This window comes from Phaethon lepturus, unplaced genomic scaffold (assembly GCF_000687285.1).
Source record: "Phaethon lepturus isolate BGI_N335 unplaced genomic scaffold, ASM68728v1 scaffold34395, whole genome shotgun sequence".
Classification (NCBI taxonomy): domain Eukaryota; kingdom Metazoa; phylum Chordata; class Aves; order Phaethontiformes; family Phaethontidae; genus Phaethon; species Phaethon lepturus.
The window spans coordinates 641-21,447 of NW_010538994.1; the positions used below are offsets into that span (position 1 = coordinate 641).

The following is a 20,807-nucleotide window of genomic DNA, read 5'->3' on the forward strand; positions in this document are numbered from 1 at the left end:
TCCCAAAGCTCCCGACTAAAACTGCTGCTTGGGTGAGATCCCAGCCTGGGTCAGAACAACATGCCCGAACATGCACGGGCAGCACCTTTGCACGGTTTGCGCTCCGAGAGGAAGATACCACACATCGGCTCACTGCGTTTCAGAAAAGGATGCCGTTAAAAAAAAAAAAAAAAACAACAGGAGAAATACTCACAGACAAAGGCAATTGGCCCCACGCCTCATATGGGGTTAGAGAAGCTTGCTCAAAACATCTCGCACTTTTTGCAAAGCGGTGGGCGTGTAAAAAAGGGAAAAAAAAAAAGTGGAGGCATGCGACTCAAAAGTGTCTTGGGAAAAGCCAGTGGTCTGCTCACAGATACGGTTTCCTAAATAGCTGGCATGAAATTAAGTGACGTATGATTAGAAGACGATTTTGAAAGCTTCCTGCAAAGTTGCTGTTTTCCTCTGTCGCTGGAATGGCAGCTTAGGGCTGGAGCACAAAGGGAAGACAGCAAGATCCAGAGAAGGGGTTGGCAAATATCCCTGACTAGAGGCTAAGCCCGCTCACCTGCTGTCCTTGCTTGGAGAAAGCACAATAGACAGTTGAGTTGGAAAAGAAGTGAAAGCTGGCAAGGGATTTGCTTCTGAAAGCTGCTGCTTCGACTCTGTGCAATCGCAGGCAGAAGAGGACGCGGCTCGAATGACACGCGGCGAAGGGAAGCGACCAAACGGGAATCTCCCTAAATCCTCCTTCGCCACTCGCTTCAGGTCACAGTTCAAGTGAAAGAACAAAGCTCCACTTAACAGATCCAAGCTTCAAAGCCCTTGACACCGCAAAGAGGGCATCCTCTGGAAACCCTCCTTTCACCAGGAGATCCCCCTCCCTCTCCAGCACTGCACAAACGCCCTTCCACCAGAATTTCTGCCAGATCCGCTCGGTTCTTCTACCTGCCAACCTACCGAAATGCCATCCTCCCCTCCCCTGCAGCCGAGGGAGGGACGCGCTTCCCAAACCAGGGGCTCTTTGGCACAGCCGCCTCGCCGCTGGCCGTCGGCCAACGAGCCACGTCTCCACAGACACAAGCAGCACCGTCACCCATCCTTCCCCAAATCTCTACCACAAGCCGGCAAACCCCCTCCAGCTGCCGGGAAAGGCTGATGTACCCGTGGCTCCTTTGGAGTCGGAGGAATAGCCGCTGGCTAACAAGGTAACCCGCAGCTGGGTAAGCCCAAGAAGGTGAAAGACCCCCCCCAAAAGACGCATGCTGGCTGACAGGGAGGCGATGCTGGTTTAGGGGAGACCACCTCATACGCCCACCACTCCAATACTGATCAGCAAGGGCCGATTCGAGAGCCGGGCGCAGGGGAGCGTGCCACAGGCTCCGCAGTATGTGATGGTGGTAGCAGGAGGGGTCTTTCTGTCCACACGTTATAAATCACTCTTTTTCCTTTAAGATTCAGGCCGTGCAGATTTCCCAAAGATCTGCCGGTCACTAGAGACTGGAGGTAATTCCTCTGCTCTGAATCAGAGGGATTCCCAGAGGGATTTCTGCTGCACGGGCAGCCCCAGCTGACAAACTCCGGCGTACAGCTGGCTGCACTGAGGCCGAAGGGCCGAAGCTTGGGGAAGAGCTGCAACAAGGGGCAGCGCTTCTCCCACCTGCCTTCCCGTTCCCATTAAGAAGTTACTTTTTTGCTTGGGGCTCCACTGGTATAAAACTGAATTACTGAAGGAAAAGGTGCTGTGATTGGTATAACACACTGGAGTCCTTTAGAGCTAACCCTGAATATTTGGATGTCACCTTTGAAGAGGGATGGATCCCAGCCAGTTGCACCATGCAACGTGCCTTCCACAGAATTGGTTGCTAAAGCAGCAGATGCAGGTAGGCAAGAAGTTGAAGAAAACAACAGCAAATTCTGGGAAGAAGACAGTTGTGAAAAGAAAAACCAAACCAACCCTATCTTCAATGAAAGGACCTGCTTTTGAAAGCACAGGCTAACTTAGAATTGTACCAAAGTCAACGACCCAAGTTGCCTGGGACTGTTTTTGTCTCTTTTAATCCCCCCACAGAGGTTTGCCTCTCGTGGAGGAGAGGTCAGCTGTACAGCACAACACTTCGTATATGCACTAGCAGTTAGATTGGTTTCTAAATTAAAAAAAGATGGACTTTTTATATATTGAACATAAATAAAAAAATTACAAAATGGTCACCTTTCTTACAGAATGGATGCAAACTGGATTATGAACGTGCCTCCAGGTGAAGTTGGTTTCTCCCCTGCCCCCACCCCACCCCAATAATAAATAAATAAAATTCATTAAGTTTTGGATCCTTTAGTGGTGCAGATTGGGCGCTCGGACCGTTACTGGGCTTTCTTCCCTGTGCCATTCTTGTCCGCAGAGTTTGTTGAGGTTACCAAGTTCACCGGCCCGTCTGAGTGCATTGAATCTTTGCGCGGCGGCATGCGCTCGTTAATGCGATCCAGCCCTCTGGCTTCTTCGAAGCTGCGGATCTTGTGCTGCGGTGAAAATCCGCGAATGGCTGCAGAGAGAAGGGCCGAGAGAGAACAGTTAGCCCGATCCCCAGGTAGGAGCCCTTCAGCACATGCCAGACATGTACAGGACAGAGTCAGGGCGACAGAAAGCACGTGTCTGGCTACGGGAACCACGAGATGGGTCCATAGGCGATTTTTGGCGTCGCCAGCTCACGTGGGTACCACAGTGCAGCTGGGAAGTTGAACTGCGCTAGGTCACAGCAAAGTCTAGGATCCAGACCGTGGTGACTTGCTGTGCTCCCTGATGGTTTCTCTTTTAATATAGTTTAGTAGCAGGAACTTGCGAAGACCAGACAAGTGCTCAATGTCCCCAAACAGGGAAATCTCAGGAAACTTTCAAAGCTGAAAAACACGATACTAAAAAGAAAATAAAAAAAGGCAAACCCAAACCAACACAACGAAGACACCACCCACAAGGCTTTAACGCCAACACAAACCACACACTGCAACACCAGGAGAGGGAAACAGCTAGTCCTCAGATCACAAACGCAACGCTTCTTGCATGACCAGGAGACACACAGGCAGTCTCACGAGTGACGAAATCCCACCAAGGGCAGACGTAGCTCTGTTTCATCACTACGAGGCTGAGTACATCGTCCTTGCGGTGATGCTATGGACCAAATGTTTAACTTCTTTGTGTTACAGATAACTTAAGAAAAAAAGGGGTTTGTGCCAAATCTTTTTACAAGGACTTGGCTGGTTTGCAAACAAACTTCCCGTGGTAATCAAAAAGTTCTCTACGTGGAGGTACAGCCCCATTCATCAGTAGCTGAATGGAGCTATCGAGGAGAAAACCTCCCCAGACAGTAACCTCACGAATCTGTCATTTCTACACGAACTACGAGGAGAAAACTGCTTCCCCATACTGAGCCCACCTCGGCCCACTTGTGGGGAAGGCAAGGATTACATCAGAGATGCACAATCCGCTCTTTCCTAGGTGATTTTGACCAAGCCTGCTGGCAGCCTTCACCGGATAGAGTTACCCAGAGGATGAACTCAGCCACGAAGTGTCCGAGATCAGATTGCAGGACCCCAACGCCAAGGTCTTGAGACATCAGAGCACAAACCGCTCCGGAGACAGGGCGCTCTCAGAACAAAGGTATTGCACTAAGCAATAGCCTCATTAAGGCTAAAATAGACTTGAACCAGCCCACTGTGTACTTTTTGCTTCCCAGCAGGGGCCCATCCTCCCCCACTTCTGGTGATGCAAGAGTAAAAAGCTTCCATAAGGCTGATAAAGCTCTTTAAAATTAGCGCACGCACACACAGAGATGATTTTGAGTCTCTTGCCGGATTCTAGCCATACCTTCCCGTGCCTCTACCGCTTCTACTGTGGCTGCAATACAGAAGAACAGTGGCATGCAAAAATGAAGACAGAAAAAAAAAAAAAGAGTGACAGTGAGTGATCTAACATCATCGCTGCGAATGCAGAGCCCACAGCCTCCCAGCCCCAGTGGAGACGACCGTAATCAAAACCAACTGGCAAGGGGGAGGGGGGGGAAAAGTGACAGGAGCTCGAGAGGAAGTCTGAAAGGGGACTCGCTCAGGGAGTCTCCTTTCCTCACGTTCACTGGACTCGTCACACAGATAAATCCGATGGAAAGAAACAGAGAAGCAGAGAGATGGCTTTCTGCTGCATGCGCTGGGCTGAGGCGGGCAGGCGTCCCACGGCAAGGACAGTGACAGTCTGGCCTAAGCCACGGGTCTCCACCTGCATTTACAGTCCCCCTGCTCCCAGTCTGCGGCTCTAGGGCACCCTGGCCGCCTTCAGAAGGTGAATTACGTGGAATTCAGCCCAAAGCAAAGCCCCAACCACCAGAGCCATGTAAGGCAAGTGATCCCGAGGGGTGTGCTGACATTTTGGAGCAGTGGGGAAGAGAGGTGCAGTTTGTTCTCCAGGGAAGAGCAGGCAGCAGCAAGCGGGCTGCTCTGCTCCCGATGCCTTGAATTATAACCAAAAAAAGTAGGCTGATGCTTCAAATCCAGTTTGACTTCAGCTCCTCCTCCTAAAAGTGTTACCAAGCAACGAGGCACCATAAAGCTGAGCCACATCCACCTTCCTAAATCTGCTGCAGCAGTTGTCAGAGTTTTGGTAGTCCCTCCCTCAACATCTGGGAGCAGGCACTTCCCCTCGACCCCCGCTTTTAGCCTCAAACACACCACAGTTTTTTTGCTTTGGAGACAATACAAAGGCCACACGGTCCTTGAGAGGCCACAGAGGAGGAATGGAGCTGTGGAAGAATGGCTGAATATCTTTGCTCCAGATTCCATGACTTTGGCTGATTTTGCTAAGTTGTGCTGCGAAAGGTTGGCAGGAGGCTCAGGGAGGGAAGCAGCCCCAACCCTGCTACCCGCAGCCTTGTCTCTCCTCTTTTGGGGTGCAGAGGCACCCTGAAAGGGGGACAGCCCCCTCCTCTCCCCGCCAAGCAGATGGGCTCTACGCACGGCTGCTGAAGAAGCGCCCATACATTCACCGGGAGGCTGCTGCGAGCAGACAGCGCGGCGCGAAGGGACGTGCGAAACAGGAAGGGGCGAGAGAAGGAGGTGTGACGGGGAAAGGAGCGTGAGAAGGGCACAAAAAAGCAGGGTGCTGCTGAGGGGAGCACGGGGTGCTGGGAACAGCAAGGGGTGGGAAGCCTGCAGCCATAGGAGGAGGTGGCAGGCAGGGTCAGGTAAGGCAGCAGCAAAGGTCCAGCTTGTTTGGCCTGTCTCAGGGAGATGCACAAGTCTCCGCGTCTTTACTGGGGGGAAGCTGGCTGGTAGCCCCTCAGAGGACCCCCCGCCCCGAGAGGGGAAGGTGCAGGAGAGTGTCGCAGCACGACCCACTCCCCATGCTGTCGGCTCTAGGGGCAAAGCTGCAGCACCACGAGCGAGTTGGCTGCTCGAGCTGAGCTGTAGCAGCCGCCTTCCCACTCAGGCTCTGTTCCCATGCCTGCTGCAGAACTGGGGCGACAGAAACCATTATGGTTGCTATAAAAAAAAAAAAAAGAAAAAAATTCATTCTCCTCTGCAGGCAGAGAAACCCATGAGTTTGGGAGCGATACCGCATCTTCCCCACCTCCAGGAATGGGCAGCAATATTTACACATTTTCTCACTTGTGAACTATTTAATCAAGGTAAGGCAATCCCAGAACAAGCCCTCTTCTGAGCCCGCAGGAAATTACCCAGCGCTGATAGGAAGGGGAAAGCAGGCTGGTGAGATGCCAGCATTCAAAGGCTGGCGGCAGGAAAGGATTAAAACACTAGATTACAGGATTCCCTCTGGGGACACATGTTACTATGATAACTCATTCCCTGACCATCAGCCAATCTCCCTGCCCTGCGAGTTTAAAGCACGCAGATCGCTAGCTCAGTCCTGCTCTCGGCACACTAATAGAGACAGACCAGTTGGCTGCTGAGGGAGGGAGCAAAGTATTTGCCAGCGAGCACAGAACAGAAACCTCCAAAACCAGATCAAAACCAGGGGGCTGAGAGAAGTCTTAATACGAAACATACAGGCCTGGAAGAATCTTCGTCCTTCAACTAAACCTAAGCTTCCTCTGTTTGGGATTCACAATTTCATAGGGTCAAAACTGGAGGGGTTTCACTTAACAAAGAACAAATGAGCAGGCGTGTTTACTGTTACATTCATATATATGCTATCACACAACAGCAGCAGATAGGTGAAGCAAAGGATGCTTATCATGCAGCGTTAGAAGGGAAATAAATGATAAAAATTATTGCGGAAACATACAATAAAGCGATACACATGCTTAGGCGGGATGCTGGCTGTTGTCTTTTTTCCCCCTCACACTTCCCTCCTCGAGGGTATACGGGGACATCTTGGAAGGCTATCCATATCCCCACCTACATTTCTGCTTTTTCCTATTTCTGAATCCTTCCTCCCTGTGGGCCTGAACCATCTCAGGTCCCCTGGCACCCTGAAGTACGCCTACAGGAACCGATCGAGTGGTTTTCGGGGCAGCTGAGGGCCAGGTATAAAACTGCAGAGGGGATGCAGAGAGAAGGGTGGTTCATACTCACCGGTCTGTAGGGTCTGCCTCCCCCCTGAGAGCACTCCCAGGGGCAGTGTACCTGTGGGAGTCAGGCCTTTGAGAGTCAGCACGCTCTCACTCTCCTCTCTGCAAGTAAGAGGCAACGCAACCAGTTACCGCGAGGTTAACGCAATGCTCGGTTAGATCCACGCAAGACTAGCAGCGGTGAGCGGCATAAAAACTGGAGCCTGCCCTGCGCTGACCACAGGCAGCGCGCGTCTGATCTGCCGGGCACCGAGCACAACCCTGCCCCGTAAACGCAGGACCTCTGCTTACTCAGCCATGACGCACCGAGCTACGGCACGGCAAACGCAGCCTGAAAGGGCTACATATACCTCAGTAGCAGCATTTCTGTTGGCAAAAGTGCCGGTGCTGGAGATGAAGGTTTCTGAGAGTCAGACCACCAGGAACACAGAAACCACCACCTCGAGCCTTTGCCATCTACTCTGAAGTAGTCTCTAAGATTTTTTCCCCAGCAGGACTCTGCATGCCTGGTGCACCCTGACCAACATCCCCCAATACCCAGACCCCAAACAAAATTCAGACCCCAAATCACAAGCTGCTTCCTTACCGAAGAACCGAGAAGACACGTGCCATCTTCCCAATGGCTCTAATCTTATTCCTGATGATCTCTTTACGGACTGTTGTCCCACCTTAGGGAGAGAAAAAACAAACGCCAGCATGTTTAAGGTTTCCTGCTTTCCAGGCACAGGTAATGTCAGTATGAAGCACCTGCCTGACTCCAGGAAAAGAAATCATGGTTTACAGATTCACAGCTACACTCTTGAGAGAACAGTGCTGAGAGGATGGCGGTCAGGATGGCGGTGAGAAGGGCAACACCAACGAGATGACACACGGACTTAAAGGTCTAAAGAGAGTAGAACCACCAAAGGAAACGGATCGGATAGGTCTTGTTCGAAGCTCACCAGGTTTGATCACACTACACAGGATGTAACACAAATGACTCAGCCATGTAGACACAGTTTTGCAAGGCAGAACACTGACGAATCTGACTGCTGATGAACACTGCAGAACACCGGGCTGTGCTCGCCGCGGGGAGGAGTGTCACGCAAGCATCAGCTTTGGCATCCAACGCACACAGTGAACGGCTGGCCGGAGCCTTGCAACTCTGCTTCGACCCCGCACAAACACAAAGTGAGATATGTGAACTCCCCTTCCGCTATACAGACCGAACATGAGAGAAAAGCATGGAGGGTAACTGAAAACAAACAAAAATTAAAGTAAAAGAGGTAACAAATACATCTCCTCTCAGCTGAGATTCCTCACATGGCCCAACTACACATTAGGACAGTACAAGCCAAACCGGAGGTCTAACATGCACCGATGGCTCAGCCATGCACTAAGTGGCTGCATTCAGAAGTCAGATAGAAACGTGACCCCGTTTCTCAAGTTCCTGGAGGAACGCAGAAGGGTTAAAAAACACACGGCGCTTATGTTAAAACTGAAAGGGGATGAAGAGACTGCCCAACTAGTCAGCTATTCAAATCCACTCCAAGGAATCTGGTGGCACAGGCAGTGAAAATTAAGCTTGTAGCAAATTCTAGCTGGGTACCTTTCTGATAGCTTGAAATGTAGTGATCTTCAGGGAGAGGAGACACCAAGAAACAAGTAGATGAAGACAGAGATAGAAGAAACAAATTTAATTTTCATGGGAGGGAGAAAGAAAAAAAAACAAAAACGAAATGCAATGGGAGAAGCGGGTTAAGGTCTCAACCTGTCGACCGAACCAGCAGCACCTTGTTGTACCACAATGGTGTTCTGCTTCTCTGAGGGACCGACTGTCCTCCACCCTACATGGATGTGTACAGGCAGCTCCCCCGGACCCCCACGATGCCCCCCCGTGCATGCTGACGGCCCCACTTCTCACTGCATGCCCCACGTCTGCGCCTGAGCTTCCTCTAGGTCACCACCTCGCTCTCAATCCCCCCCATACAGAAACTGCAGCTGAGCTCAGCAACTGTTTTGTCCCTTTCATATGTAGCTTAAAATGAGGGCCAAAAACTGCATTCTCCTTTTTTTGGGCTGACACAAGAAGCCACTTTACAGAGGAGTTCACTGCAACAGATGAGAAGACTGGGTAGGTATTTTGGTACAGAAAATTTTGAATTGGGGGAAAAAATAACCACTTGGGAAGCAATCTCTGTAAGGAGCAGGAAACCGTTCTCCAGAGTAGCTGGCAAGAAGCGTCTGTCGCAGTGAATATAATTTAATTTCTCTGTGACTGAGTAGCAAAGGGGAAAAAAAAAAAAAAAAAGAGAAGTTTCCTACCCAGAACTGCACAAGTATTGGCCAAAAAGGAACTGGAGACCCTGGCTGGGCATCCAGCTATAAATCAAATGCTGATCACTCTTGAGCTAGCATCATACACCTTCCCCACTTTCAGCCCCCCACTGTTACCAGCTCGGTCGTAACAGCTTTTTTTACCTTCCAATGTCTCATCACCATCTGAAATCAACTCATCATCGGAGCATATGTTGAGGATGTTAACGAGCATTTCTGTGACTGTAAGAAGTACAGACAGGAAGATTAGAGAGGCCTGGTGCGCACGCTTGGCAGACAGAGGTATTTGGAGGACGAGCTGGACTAGCAAACGATTTCAAGGTCATTTATACTCTAGAAGTGGAAGCCCAAAGACACTTTTAGCTGCATACTGCTGGTACCTCGCAGCAGTACCCAGAGCAGACGACATACTTTACACCTTCTGCCAAGGAGGTGGATGCAGTCCAAGCACATCACAGATGAAGCAGACGTGGGGAGTGGGGTGCCAACATTCATGCAGAACAGCCTGGGCTTGCTCAAGGTCCCCCTTCCCCACCCCGACCGGCACAACAGGCCACCTGGCTCCAAGAATGTCAAATCTGGGGGGGAATTCAACCTTTGATTCCTCAAAGTCAAAAAACCTTTGGCACTTCGGACCTTGAAGTCATACTCCAAACATACAACACCGGGGTGGAATTTAAACTCACCGGGAGATGTAGAAACCCTTTTGCTGAGAAACTGAGGCAAAGTCTTGGTCATATTTTAAGCTGCCTTGCCTCCTCCAGAATGAAATAAGCCTTTAAATTGAAGTGAATGCTTTCTTTTTGGTGGGCCACAGGCCAACAGGAGATTTTAATTTCTCTGCTGCAAACCCAGAGCAAGAGAAACGTCTCCAGATTCTGAGGTGGGGCTACACCACCCAAGATCAGCTCCATCAGCAATGCAGAAATAGCAAGAAAGGATCGTTTTATTGGTAAAAGTTTCCTATAACCAGTATCAACAATTATTTTCACAAGAACTTTACCCAGTAATATGCAGATCTCCTTGAACCTGAACTGTTTTCCAGTTAATGAGTTACAACACTCTCCCAACACATTTAATAGCCTGTGGGACAGGTTTCTAACACTCAGGGTACTATGACCAGCCACTGGGCAACTCCTAACAGAAATCCAAATCTCTCTTACCCTTTTCCCCTACAAAAGGCAAAGACCATGTGAAGACATCCATGAAGTTTGGAAGCCAGTACGGATGAGGGGAACAGTTGAACTGCCTGATGTTCATGACATTGTTTTCATATTTCAGTACAGCAGCTAAGGAGAGAAAAAGGAAAGACCACACATGTCCATAGGCACTGTCAACTTCTGGGCGTTGTACCTGCGCTAGTGAAACTTCATCATCAACAAGAGGTTGCACTCATGCAGAATCAAACTACCAGCTCTCAAAATGAGAGGGCTTAAGCACTGTTCAGTTTACCCATCACATTGTTTCACTAAAGCTTATCGTAATAGTGAAGGTCAATTTAACGAAGCTGTTTAAATTTATGCAAATCAGAAGCGATGAACACAGAGCAAAGATCCAAAGCAAGGGGTAAAAAAACCCCCAGAGCTGAGGGAAAGTTCCCCGTCGTACTCATATGGTTTTAGGGGCACAGTGAAGTTAAAAACTTGCCTATACTAGCAGCTTCTCTTTTATGGCAGCATTCATCAGTAGCGCTCAGTTGTCATGTGGCTGGAAATGAAACCATTATTCTGGGCTTTATAACTTGACAGCTAATTGCCACAGTAATACATTAAGTCTTCGAGTCAGAGCACCCAGCCACTTCCAGCTCCCCAGCTGCCGTCAGTTTAACATATAAAGCTCTTTTTCATTTCGTGCATAAGAATGCAACTAGAGGAGAGAGCAGAGTGGGCAAGGCAGGGGAAGATGGAGAGGGATTTCCTAAGCATGTGAAGACGGTACTGACATCCAAACAGCAGCAGAGCCCTGGCCGTGCCAGCCTTACCCTTGTTGTTATAGACATCTAGGTAATTTGGTGCAGAGAAGATTGTGATTAATGATGGAAAGCCTGTTGTCTGGCTCTTCCTGTACATTCGGTACCTGAAAAACAAGTCAAGTGTTAAACATACTGGTTTTGCTAAGGATAGCATGAACGCAGGGGGAGCCTGCTCAGCTACCAGGCTGCAGATCTTACCCAGCATCCTGGGCTTCGTGAGCTCGGATTACAGATAACAAACTATTGTTCTGCAAAAATTCACAAACTGCAGGATAACTGGAAAAGAAAAAGCAAGTATACGTTAGCATGTAGCACAGAGGAACAGACAGCACCCATGGTCTTGGTTTCAGGAACAAGCCACTTGCAGCATCCATTCAGTTTGTGTCCAGCATCCCCAAACAAGGCCAGTATGTATTACATCATTCAAAAATTAATTGCAAAGCATTCTGTTAAACAGACCCCTGGTGCCAAATCCTCCCTATCAGCCAGGCTACCAGTGGTCTGTCAGCACAAATGTTTCTCTTTTAGACAGGAAATCTGCTGTCCCGATACCACAATTTCATGGAGCAACATATCCAAAGAGAGCTCAATGTTATAGGAGGAGAAAACAAACAAGATTTTATGCATTAGAGCCAACTGAAGACTATTCCAGAGCCAGGTACACTGTAAATACCCAGAGAGTGATCTGAATAGCAATTTATCTCCCTATACACCTCAGTGTAAGCGGAGACAAAAAGCTCTAGTCCATCAGAGCCCCCTAAACCACCACTTACCTGTAGAAATAGGAGCAGCCTCGAACAGTGTTGTGGGCAAAATGCTCCAGCGTTTTCTCATTGCCGTAATCCTCTGATGGATCGGACCAGAGCAGGTCACACATTGGACCAAAGGCTGGAGGCTCCTTAAACCTGTCTAACTGAAAAACATACACAAAATCAGGACAATGCTGGTGAAAGCTGCAGCTGCATACACACACCTATAGTGTGGACATGCAGAGCACAGGAGCCTCAACCTGGACCTCCATGCAGGAATTAAGCAAGCCATTAACCACACTGTTAATTGTAAGCTATGTGAAAGGACCACGGAGATTACTTACTTTCCTAATGTCATCTAGACACGTGATTTCTGGAGACAGTCCTCCATGAACACACAGGAATTGCTGGTTTAAGAGGGCAGCAAGAGGAAGACAGTCAAATGTATCCATACATGCATCATACACTCGCTCCGAATACTTGATTCGACCTGTAAAGATGGGGAACAGGGGGAGGAAGAGAGGGAAGAATTAAATTCATTTACACAACAAAGACTGCTCAGGCTGAAAGCAGAGTGCTTTTTTTTTTTTTAATCTTTTCTTTTTCTTTTTAAGGGGGGAATTATTCACACATCCAAACCTACATGATATAAGAAGCATTAAGCAAACCTTTGATCAGCCAAAGTGCTGATAAATAAGCTCAAGGAACCTACCTCCTAAACTAGGAAACTCTATGTCTACAGCCCACCAAGTCAAACTTTGCACCCCTGACTCGTGAAGATGCTGACTTAGAAAACGCTCATTGGACATGACAATAAAAAGGCTTCACAGTAATCTGGACATGGTCGAGAATATTAATCTCCCTTCAAGTTATTTTCTAGAACACCTGCGCTAAGATTAACATAGCAGAGAGGCTAGGTGCTTGCCACTGTAATAGAAAACTCGGGACACTAATGAAGCCACCCCATCACTTTCCTACACTCGAACTGCACCTCTAGTCTCAAAGAGTCTTACCAGCCTCAGCTGCTAGGCAGATTATACACTAGCAAATGCAGCAGCTGTTTAATTTGGCACAGCAATGTTACACAATCATTTAAGATAGGAATTGCCTTTTCGGCTGGACACAAGAGTCAGAATTCGACCAAGATGCCTGCAGTTAAATGAATCTTCACACAGGATCTTTCAGGGCTACAAGTGATCACAACCTCCGCTGGATGCCTCACCTTAACAGAGCTGAAGAGGCTGCTTCAATACATTAAACAGAGCTACCATAGCCTTTCTGAAAGCAGCTTAGCTTTTACAGCAAGCCTCCAAGTGTGTTCAGAAATATCTCTTAACGCTTCCCGTTAGAACAGAGAGCAGGAGCAGAGATCACCGCACGTCAAGCACGTGTCTTCTTGCATCTGCAGCCCCTTTGCAGGGCAGCAATATGTTCACATAGGCAGATCTTTGAGAAAGCCCCGTTACTGCTATAAAACGCATCTCTCTCTGTTCATGCACTCTTTTTGCTTTAGAAAGTTTCCCTTTCCTCCAGCTTTATTTCACAGGTTTTTTACAGCTGCACGCTATGATACAGTGGAAAGGTAGTATCTTCTGTTTTCCAAAGGGGAAAAAAAACCATCACCTCTGGCGCTCTGGTTCAAATTGAGCCCAGCTCAACAGGAGCTCATCTATCACCAGCTGATGACTACAGCATCCAGCAGAGCGCTGGCTGGTGTTTTCCAACTCATTTCTGAGTAAACAGATGTCGTTATCTTGGTACCCATCAGCCCTACCCTGGCCAGCAGCATCCAGAGCTGAAGGGCTAAAGACTGGACGCGTGCCTTGCCCACAACTATCTCTTGAGGTCAGGTCCTTGAGCAACTATTCCCCAATAGAGCGCTGGATGTTGCTGGCGTATACCTTTTTTATTGCTTGGAGGAATGACTGTCATTCTCAGGAGAGAGGGGTCATTCCCTGACCTTTCATCATCGTTGGTTTAAAAATATGTAAATACTGCATGAAACTATCTTTAACTCAACTAAAATGATCTTAAAGGTAATGATTCTCCCTAGTGCAAACACTGAGGAAGAAATCCTTTATTTGCTTCCAATTGTAATCACTGATCCCAGCTGCACAATCTGGAGCTGAAAGACATTTGGCAGTAATTATATGTTGCTGGGCCTGAAAGTCAGGAAGGGGGGGGTGCGTGCAACTGGCTCATCAGCAAGACAGGGAAGATGTGTTCGCATTTCTTCCATCCACGCTCATTCTTCATAACCAGAAGGCCACATCAACATGCTCTCGGTACTTCACAGGTTTTATATTTTATTTTTTTAATTTTTTTTTTTTTTTTTTAGCAGGAGCTGAAATAGGAGAAGAGCTATGTATGCAGGAAAAAAAGACAATAGGTTTTTACAGCTCCAGAGTTAACAGATATCACCCATGGCAAGCACAAAAATTAAGACCCATGCCTGGTCACAACACATTAATATCCTTAAATCCTTACACTGCTGATAGAAGTATTCTGTGAGGTGCCTGCACTCATGGTTCCCTCGAAGGAGGAACAATGTTTTGGGATGATTTATCTTTAAACTCCATAAATACAGCACGCACTGCAAGAAAGGGAAGGAGGAGATGGCATGTAATAAAAACCTTTTATAGGGCACTAATCATCCGTAGACTTCGCTAAGTGTTTCTGGGAAGACACCCAACAAGCTGAATTCAAAGTGGAACCCTGATAGAAACCCAGCTCCATAATCGGCAGCAGATCTTATCTTGGCCAACTTCACCAGTGGGGGAAAGCCACACTGAGCATTTCTCTATATTAGGCCTGAGTTGGAGAAGTGACAAATGAGATCGCATTCGACTGAAACCAGCTCTGGGCTGGGTGGGGGCAGCTTTTCCTTCCAGCAGAAACCAAAGCAAAAAGCACCCATTTTCAGAGCAGCAAAGCAAAACCAGCTGCACAGCGAGATGTGCGCTCCAGATGTCCCACTGCAATCGAAACCAGAGACCGTCAAGTATAACAGCCAGCCATCTTGCTAGACATTTTATCAAGTGCATTAAGCATTAGAAAAATTAAGCTTCATTTTCCCCACTGACTTTCCCCCTGCTCTGTTTTTCCGCTTACGCTACAGTCATGTGAAGTTCAAGTTCAAAACAGGAAAAGCCTAGCCAAAAAACAAGTTTAGTAAAGCCTTCTGGCTTTGAAGAGGGCTTTCCACATCCCCTGTCTGAGCAGCAACACCTGTAAAAAGATCATTGATGAGGCACAGACCAAAGTCAAACTGAAACAATTATTTTTACCAGAATCCCAGAAATATTTCATCATGGTGGCTTTCCAAAAAGCCTACCTGAAGAAGGGAAGGGCTGGAAAACAAGCGTGCTTACCCTTCTGTGCTACACCCTGTCTAGCTGACAGCTAAATCAGCTGGTATCTAGCATAGATGATTTTGATTTTGAGTGCTGGAAGGACAACCCATAACGACAGCAAGCTTGAAGATCTGGATTAAAGTCTCTAATAAGAGCTTACCCTTTAGGCTGACACGCTACAGAAACGGCACACACTTTGAGAACATGAACCATGAAGTCTCTCAACAGTTTTACACTTAAAAACATTGCTGATCTGGTGCACAGATCTCTGGGAACCAGCTGCTGTGGCATAGAAACAACCTCCAGAACCAAAATAAACCAGTTTCAAGTTAGGCTCCAGTACAGACACCTTAGAAGTCACGGTATTTAAGCACTGAACCTGCAAGGTAAGCTCTGCATTAGTCATTCCAGCTGCATGCAGGGATCCCTCAAACCTCAAGTAGCTGTAAAGCACTCGTCCATGTCTAACTCAGAATTCAACCCCACAGAAGAAGACTGGATAGCAAATTCTGAGTTTTAGAATGGAAGAGAAACAGGGCCAGTGGCAGGTAATTTAAGCTGTGGTTAAAGCTAGCAAAAATAATGTTTTAGTACATCTGTTATCAGGAGGAATGTTCCCAACAAAACCATTTATAATTATTCTGCGATTTAAAGCTTTAAAGTCCTCCTGTGTTTGCAACCTAAATGTCACTTTTCTGGGCTAGCATGAGAACTGAAAAGTGAAAGTCACTATAAAGGAACCAAGCGACTTGCTAAGGACAGGAGAAAGCAGCCAGCCCTGGCAGCACTGGTTCAAAGCAAAGTGAGAGGGACACACAATCAATAAAGAGGAGGATTTTGCATGTATAGAAGGTCAGCAACTTGCAGAAGAGATCTTTAAAAATACATTCGAAGTGTTTTAAAGTGAAATGGAAGCAAGCAAACCACAGACATCGAGAGCAAACGTCTCTGGGAGCTGGTTTGTAGCTATTTCACAAGGACGTGGGGGCTGCCAGGTACTAGTGGTGTAACGATGAGTAAAGGACATTCAACAGCCCTCGTGAGCTCCGGAGGAGCTGGAAGGAGGAACAAGGGAGGTTTCTACACTCGCATGCCTCGGATGCTTCCTGGCGTTTCGTACAGATCCCTTTCCCAGACTTTCAAGGCACTGTGCCCAGGAATTGATTACTGCGTGTTTACAATAGCCTAGTAGCAACTCGAGACAATTATGGCTTACTAGGCTTAAATAATCTACTTCTCTCCTTACTCTGCCTATGGGCTTGCAGCCCAAAGCCAAGCGGTCATGCCCGTGCCCCCATTTGATTTCCCCCCCCTTTCACTCACAAGGGGAAAGCTCAGCGGGTCACGGCGGGGGAGCTGCAGGAGGAATTGCTACCTGCAACCCAAGGCAAAGGCAAGAGGGACTGCTGCTGCACACAACAAGCCACCCTGTCACCTCTCCCACCATTTATAAAACCAGACACTTATGAGGAAGTTATAAACATCAAGCCTGCCAGCTCTTCCCAGAGTAGGCGCAGAAGAAACAGCACCGTAAAACTCCCGCATCCCAGTCCTGTGTTTGGCCCCGAATCTACCTTCGCTCGCACCTTGCAACGTTGACTGGATCTCTTTAACATTAGTCTGGATAAAACAGTGTATTCCATCCTGGCAACATCACCGTATATGCAATTTCGTAATTAGACGACGATCATGTGTCCCATTGTAATTAGATCTGAAAAACTAGTCTGGCAAAGGTATATGCCATTATCACACCATCTTTACTGATAAATCTACTCTCTCCACAGATTCTATTTTTGGTCAAAATAACTGTTTCACTTTATAATTTAAGAAAACAATTCTATTCCAGCAGTTTTGGCTTCACAGACCAGGATGGTCCCTCATTGACTAACACGGGCACAAACCTCTCTTGTGTAAGGACTAGGAGATGGAACTAAAAGCTTAAAGCACTTTGAAGGAAGCATCTTTCCCACTTGCAGACCAACAAGGGAATCCTTCATCAGAATGCTGTGTCATCAGCACTCCAAACGGAGGTGTTCAGCCCGATTTCCGCGCTGCCCATCAGCCCCTTCACTACAACATTTGAGTTAGCCTCGCTGCCGCAGCGGGCTTTGTGGCAAGGACTGAAAGCAAACGCTTTGCAGCATCCTCCTCCACTAGACATCAGCCCTCTCAGCTTTCACACGACTGCTTTCCTCCCCTCTCCTCCCGCCCTTTTTCTTTAAAAAAAAACCAAGACACCCAAAAAGCAAACCCAACCAAACCACGCTTCATGGCCTCATTATACTAACTAGGAATGAAAGTTTTTAAATGAGAATTTCCCTAAGCCAGAGGCCCAGAAATAATTTGATGAAGACATCCAGCTGAGCTGATGAACAGGGGCTTTTGGGGTTTTTAAAGGTTTTGTCTGAGCCACAAACTGCTCCTTTTACCTTGACAACCAAATACGCACAGCAATGGAAAGCCTGCAAGGGTTATTTGGGCTGCTAATAAGCAACGTGGTTTGCCTTAACACCTCCTTGGCCCCCAGTTTTGCATCTTGTTTCCTGATTGCCTGCATCAGGATGCAATTATACAATTACCTCCTATTTCATGCAGTTAAAAGGTCATGATTATCAGCTGCTCTGGGCAGGCATTCGATAATATCCCCACCCAGCACACAGATGCACAAGTTTGTGCGGTGACTCATGAAAACCTGATGATGCTGGTGCTCTCCACCTTCCCAGCAGGGAAGGCACAGGGAAACCTGGATGCCTTTCCATCACCTCAGCCTCTGGGATAAAGTGATCAAAACTCCAAACCCGAAATGTTCACAGATCGGCTGTCTCTGCACTTCAGAGGCCAGCTGCTACAGCTTTGCATTTTAGAGAAATCTGTAAAAAAAATACAATGCAAAGACAACCATTGGGCCCTGTTAACTCTTTGCGTGTAGCAATCCTCCATGCCAGCAGCAAACCTCCTGTTGTTTCACTATAGAAACCAGTTTCTGCACACCCAGGTGGGAATCTCTTAAAACACATCGGCTGCACTTTGCAGTAGGTGGGAAGAAGAGGCACACATCAATAGGAACAAGGGAATCAAGCCTTCTAGATTCTACTTTATTAGTGACATTTGGATCAGCCCCCGCATGTACTAATCAAAGCCCACCCTGATTCGTGAAAGATCAATGCTAGCTCTGTGGGGTAACGGAGTGCTCGGTGGCCCTCCCTCCACAAACGCGGGGCGAAAGGGAAAGGATGAGGGTCAAGAGCAGCACAAAATGAGAACTTTGTGCTCAAACCTTGCAAAGACTGACAGCCCCAAGGCTTTCGAGCCTGGAAACACCAGGATGCCTTGCATAGGCCCTGGGTCGGAGTGGCATGCCACAACAGTGACCATTTTCAGATCTTCCTCCTCAAAAAAAACCCCAAAACACCTCTACCCACCAACTCTGTTCTCCAAGGCGGACCCATCATCTGGAATTCTTCCATACTGTCACAGCATGGAGAGACAAGGGCACTGATCCCCAACTCTGGCATTCACTTCTGCAGATCTGGGAGTAAAATCCCCATGTCAGATCAATCACAGGGTAAGAGCAAAAAGTGGGAGAAGCATTTCACCACTCAGGAGCTGTAAAGTTTGTCCATAGACACAGGGTATGACAACTCTCGTTTGAAGGTTTTTTGGTTAATATAAAAAAAAAACAAAACCCCCAAATCTTACCTCAGAAAGAGTTGTCGTGCTCTAATACAATCTCTTTTCCAGGTAAATATACTGCAAACCCTATTTGCGCAAGCCCAGCCATTTAAACAAGCGGTCAGATGCCTGTTCTCGTTCTCTTCCTCTTCCTCCCCAGGGGTTACGGGGCTCCTCCTGCCAGCAGCACCAGAAATCCCAATAGCCGCAACCCCACCTTTCGAGCATCCGTCCCCACTACCCCGGAAACTGCTCATCGTCACACCTTGGCTCACCGTCAGTATTTAGGAACACACGGAGCGCAAGGCTGGAAGTAAGCCAGAACGCTGCTAAAGCACAAGCTGTCGGTGGTACCCTCCTAAATCCTCTGCAGAATCCTTCAAAGAAGCACTTGCATTCATCGCCTTCATCGCTGTCCGTGAGAGTTCCTCCCCAGAATTTAACTGAGAAAGACTCTGCTGCAGACCCAACAGCTCAGCTATTCCTGCACTGGGGTATGCACCCTCCCTCTTCGAAAAGAAACCACTTACTCTGTTATTCCAGGCCAGTTTTGCCACCTCTCACGTCCCTGTTTCCCCAAACAACCCCCGCTACGTTGCCTGTGTCGGGAATAAGCACTCCTTCTCCACCCAGCTCTGCCTGTGAAACCAGAAGGCAGCAATCCCTTGGGGTTTGCCGCATTTGCTAACAGCTCTCCCATCCCGCCTGCTCTGTTGCTCACGGATCTTCAGTGAGCCAGCAGCAACCATGGGGACCCATCGATTACTTTGCCCTTTAAGACCAACAATTCGCAGTGTTACCCGATACTCGGTCAGTGGCAACCCAGCCAGCTGCAAAATCCTAACACGACGCCACACATTTGGCTGGTGTCTGTAAGGTAATGGCCTCACTGTGGCAAGGCAAATCATCACACGGGCACAGCACGGCCAGATACACAACTAAATGCCTCGGCACTAAGCTCCTGGGTCACAGCGAGATGTACAACAGCCCAGGTGATTTACTGCTCCTTTCTCCTGCCCCTGCCTCTGGCATTGCAAGGTCGATGCTTTCAGGGCGACGGTAGGGAAGCGGTGACTCAGTACTGTAGTGCTTTCTTTTCCCTGCTAAGCTGAATCCTGCAAGTTTTTAAACATTTGCTTCCCACTGCCTGGCAGGATCCTGTTGCCTGCAACATACAATCAACTCTCCCTCTTGCTCCTCTGACTGACAGCTACAAGTGATATTAAAACTTCGAGTTCAGAAGCCAGAGTTTAGTCATTAACCCCAGCGCTGCTGTTTAACTCTGTCATTGGGTGAGGATCCAGTTCAAAATCATAGCATTTGGACATTGCTTTTCTGCCAAAATCATAACTGTAAGTTACCTACAATGCGATTTTCGTTCCATGCAAAACTCGACTAGAGTGTAAAATCCAGCAGAAGAGATTTGTATTTGCTAGCTCAGTTCCACACATGCCGTTAGCTTAGTACTAGCAGCCCCAGGCTCAACTTTATTTGTCACCTCTATACTGAAGTAGCCTCTGTCCACGTAGTCTCCCAGGAAGAGGTAGCGGGTGTTATTGGGTGATCCTCCAACTTCAAACAACTTCATCAGGTCAAAAAACTGCCCATGAATGTCACCGCACACTAGGGGAGGAAGAACAGCACAAAAGAGGGACAGAATTACATGCTAAGAAAAGAAAGGTCATGACAGCAACAAGGAGCACAGCACGGCTGTGATCTGACCCAAGCCACCTCTGCTTTGCATCCAGCTTCTGCAAAGAGGTACTCGATCTACACCAGCAAAATCCTCTCTTCTGAGAGTTCAGGCAATTTAAAAAACCTTGCTGATGGAAGGATCACAGCAGAAAACCTGCTACTTTGCGCAGTTCGTGTTTCCTAGATGGCCCTTATGTAGGACTCCAGCTGCAGAAAGCTTTCTGACCTGTGATCGGAGCCTCCACTTCAATCATTGTCTTCTCATGCCTAAGGATGGCAGCCCCATCGTTGATGATCTTCAGTGCCGCATCCTCTTCCAGGCGCCCTTCCTTTACCAAGTGGCTCTTCAAGACATCAAGCCTAGGCTTCCCATCCTCAAACACCTCCTTCAGAGTGAGCCGCTGCGTGGGAGGAAATGGGACAGCTGGAAATGGAAGTAAAGAAGTTAGCAACACGTCTCTTTTTGGAGGGAGGGAAAAGAATTACAGTCTTTTCAGCA

At 48.0% G+C, this 20,807-nt stretch overlaps 1 protein-coding gene across 1 annotated transcript in view; it reads right to left on the reverse strand.

The window, feature by feature from the left end:
- Positions 1-2,340: 2,340 nt before the first annotated feature.
- Positions 2,341-20,807, reverse strand: part of LOC104620701 (serine/threonine-protein phosphatase 2B catalytic subunit gamma isoform) — a gene marked incomplete at its 5' end in the record, with an annotated part of 26,562 nt that continues 8,095 nt past the window's right edge. The window contains 14 exons of the mRNA XM_010286996.1: positions 2,341-2,519; positions 3,839-3,868; positions 6,556-6,653; positions 7,138-7,219; positions 8,140-8,166; positions 9,012-9,089; positions 10,031-10,156; positions 10,849-10,943; positions 11,038-11,115; positions 11,613-11,752; positions 11,933-12,078; positions 14,076-14,181; positions 20,112-20,236; positions 20,535-20,732. Of these exons, the coding sequence (XP_010285298.1) occupies positions 2,341-2,519; positions 3,839-3,868; positions 6,556-6,653; positions 7,138-7,219; positions 8,140-8,166; positions 9,012-9,089; positions 10,031-10,156; positions 10,849-10,943; positions 11,038-11,115; positions 11,613-11,752; positions 11,933-12,078; positions 14,076-14,181; positions 20,112-20,236; positions 20,535-20,732 (1,508 nt within the window). The remainder of the gene's footprint in view (positions 2,520-3,838; positions 3,869-6,555; positions 6,654-7,137; positions 7,220-8,139; positions 8,167-9,011; positions 9,090-10,030; positions 10,157-10,848; positions 10,944-11,037; positions 11,116-11,612; positions 11,753-11,932; positions 12,079-14,075; positions 14,182-20,111; positions 20,237-20,534; positions 20,733-20,807) is intronic.